Source organism: Suricata suricatta, chromosome 2, assembly GCF_006229205.1.
Source record: "Suricata suricatta isolate VVHF042 chromosome 2, meerkat_22Aug2017_6uvM2_HiC, whole genome shotgun sequence".
NCBI lineage: Eukaryota > Metazoa > Chordata > Mammalia > Carnivora > Herpestidae > Suricata > Suricata suricatta.
Window position 1 is genome coordinate 40,536,050 of NC_043701.1, and position 2,911 is coordinate 40,538,960.

At 44.3% G+C, this 2,911-nt stretch overlaps 1 protein-coding gene across 1 annotated transcript in view; it reads right to left on the reverse strand.

Moving 5' to 3' along the window:
* ANLN (anillin actin binding protein) overlaps positions 1-2,241 on the reverse strand; it is a 37,970-nt gene extending 35,729 nt beyond the window's left edge. Inside the window, exons 1-2 of the mRNA XM_029918359.1 lie at positions 2,133-2,241; positions 89-474 (exon numbers count right to left, since the gene is read on the reverse strand). Coding sequence (XP_029774219.1) covers positions 89-474; positions 2,133-2,241 — 495 coding nt within the window. The remainder of the gene's footprint in view (positions 1-88; positions 475-2,132) is intronic.
* Between the last annotated feature and the right edge of the window lie 670 nt (positions 2,242-2,911).

A 2,911-nucleotide genomic window follows, 5' to 3' on the forward strand; every position in this document is an offset into this window, starting at 1 on the left:
ATATAAGATACGTACCTACACATCCATACACATTATCACCCATAATGAAAAGGAAAAGACTTCCAAAGATTGATACTGCATGACTTACCACAGAGCTGGAAACTGTAGCATTATTCAAAGATGCACCCACAGCTCTGGAGGATGGAGCTTTATTCAAAGAGGCCTCGCCGTCCCTGTGGGAACAGCATGTAGCTTCCTGCTTGACACTGCTGCTATTGATCCTAGCAGATGCTCCACTTGCAGAGGAAAATTTGGATAAACAAGTGGTACCAGGCTGTTCTTGTGCACTGTTTTGCTTCGCAGATGAGTGATTGACATCATCTTCCCACGAGCAAATAGTTGCAGCAAGGTTGGCCAGACGGCCCCTTCTACCAACTGGAGTTGCCGAGGCATCTGCGGGGGGTGGTTTGGGAGGAGAGGCGGCCCTTCCCTCTGATGGCATTGGTGAGAGGAGTGAGCTTTCTGGTGTGTCATCTGAAAATGTTTTCAGAAAAAGAGTAAGACCCATCTTCAAGAGCTATGCATATGTGCAATACCAGGATCACTCCACTCGGAATTTTAAAAAGGGGTTCGTAGAGGGGCATCTGGGTGGCTCAGTCAGCTAAGCATCCAACTTAAGTCCAGATTATGATCTCACGGTTGGAGAGTTTGAGCCCCCCCATCAGGGTCTCTGCTGTCAGCACAGAGCCCTCTTCAGAACTTCTGTCCCCGCCTCTCTCTGTGTCCCTCCCTCCACCCCCACTGTAAAAAATAAATTAAAAAAAATTTTTTTTAAATAGAAGTTAGTAGATTTAAGAATAAAAAGCTCTCAAAGGCATGAAACTGATTAAATTTGACAATACCTTATCAAGTCAGAGGATACTTAATCTAAATTTTAAAAAAAAAACCCAAACTTCTTATAGGTTTTTTTTTTCAATTTTTATTGGATTATGAATGCCCGAAGGTACTGTACATATAGGTTATATTTTTAGAATAAATTCATAATACAATACTGCACAATTTAAGGATTCCACAGGCACTTTTTGTTTTAAAAATGGAGTAGACCAGTGCTGTACAATAGAACTTTCTGCAGTGACGGAGATGTCCCATATCCATGCTATCTAGAGAGGAACCAGTAGCCACATGTGGCTAGTGAGCACGTGAAATGTAGCTAGGGCAACTCAGAAACCTCATTTCATTTCACTGTAATTAATTTAAATCTTAAAAGCTACATATGGCTAGTGTCTCCAGTATCAGATAGCACAGGGTTAGACAGTAGTGTTTTTCCATAGTTACTTCATTTGGAGATAGATCTCACATTAGTAATGCTTAACGGACAGACGAAGGCCTGTATGCATCCCTCCTCTCTACAAACCCTTTTTGTCTCTGCACATAATTATGCTCAAGTCGGTCTCATCTTAAAGCTAAACACAAACACCCTCTCACCAACATCCACCCCTCTGCAGCTGCCTCTCTTGCCCTGCAGAAATACTCTCTCACCGCTCAGCTCCCTTCAACCTGCCTCTGCCCACACCGCAGCCTGCAAGCTGCTTTTATTGTTGTCACTAGGTGCCCAGTACACGTACTCTGCAGGCCTTGTGTTTCCACTGGTGACATCAAGCTCTGCTAGTTCTGTCCTTGTGCCATATCCTCCATGGTGTCCTTGGAACTACCAACCACCTCCATTCGGTTATCACCCAGGCACCCCAGATAACATATCTGACGTTGAGACTGCCCCAAACATGTTCCTCCTCACCATGGCCTCTTCCTCCTTCGCCCTTCATCTCCTCCACCATCCAGGCATCGAGTTCCAGAGATTCTCTCCTAAATCTCACAGATCCAGCCTTTCCCCTTCACTTCCACAGGCCTTCATCCCACACGTGGATTGTAACACTAGCCTTTCTAACTGCTCCAGTCTCTGCCCTATTCAGTCCTTCCTCACTTGTGACGCCAGAGTGATCTCTCTACATTTGCCTACTTAAACTCTCCCAGTACGTCCCCATCATCTCCTGGTTAAATTCCACATGCTCTGGACCCTGCTGCTTTCTTCAAACCGATCTCTTGTTTTTCTACCAGAAAATACCTACTCTTATGCACACACTCTTTATAGTAACTCTGCTTTTTAAGCATTCTGTTGCTTCTGCCTAGGATACCTCCGCCACTATCTGAAGCCAGAGGTTCCCCAGAGTCCAGGATGATTGCCTCTGCCTCCTCCAGAAAATCTTCCCTGAACACCACCGGCCCCACAATACCCCTTTGCATACCTCTCTCGCTTCCCTGAGAATAAGCCCTGTGCTCTATGCAGATGACAGTTTTATTATCGTGTTTTAGGAATGGGCTTACTGGACCTCTAGCTCTACTAACTGCCCTTGATAAGAAAAGAGCTTCAGATACGTTCTATTTTAGTATAATCCCTAATTTAATTGGCTGCTACCCACATCCTGGATAGCATTCATTAAATCATTCATCGCTAGTGCTTTATTCTCAAGTGTCAGTGCTTAAATCAGACAGGCTATGCCTTAATGAGATTTATTTTTCAAAGCTGAAGTAGGCATGTGTTAACATTTGCTTTCAAAATGCTCAAAATCACTGCTGCAATGCTTTCTGCTCTAGAATGGTGAGGGTCTTATCTGTTCTTCAAAGCATGGATTCTGTCACAGCCCTCTCTCCACTATCCATAAATACTTCCTACACAACAGAAATGCAACATCCTTGTGTTTAGGCACATTTACCAGTTAGCCTCCTCAGACACTGTAAAACATGGTGAGCCCTGCCCGCTAATAATATAAATAAGTATAACAAACAACATTGAACATCTGTACCTTGGTACATGCCCAAAAACATCAAGCAGGTTGGGGTGCCCGGGTGGCTCCCTCGGTTAAGCATCTGACTTCTGCTCAGGTCATGATCTTGTGGTTCGTGGGTTTGAGCT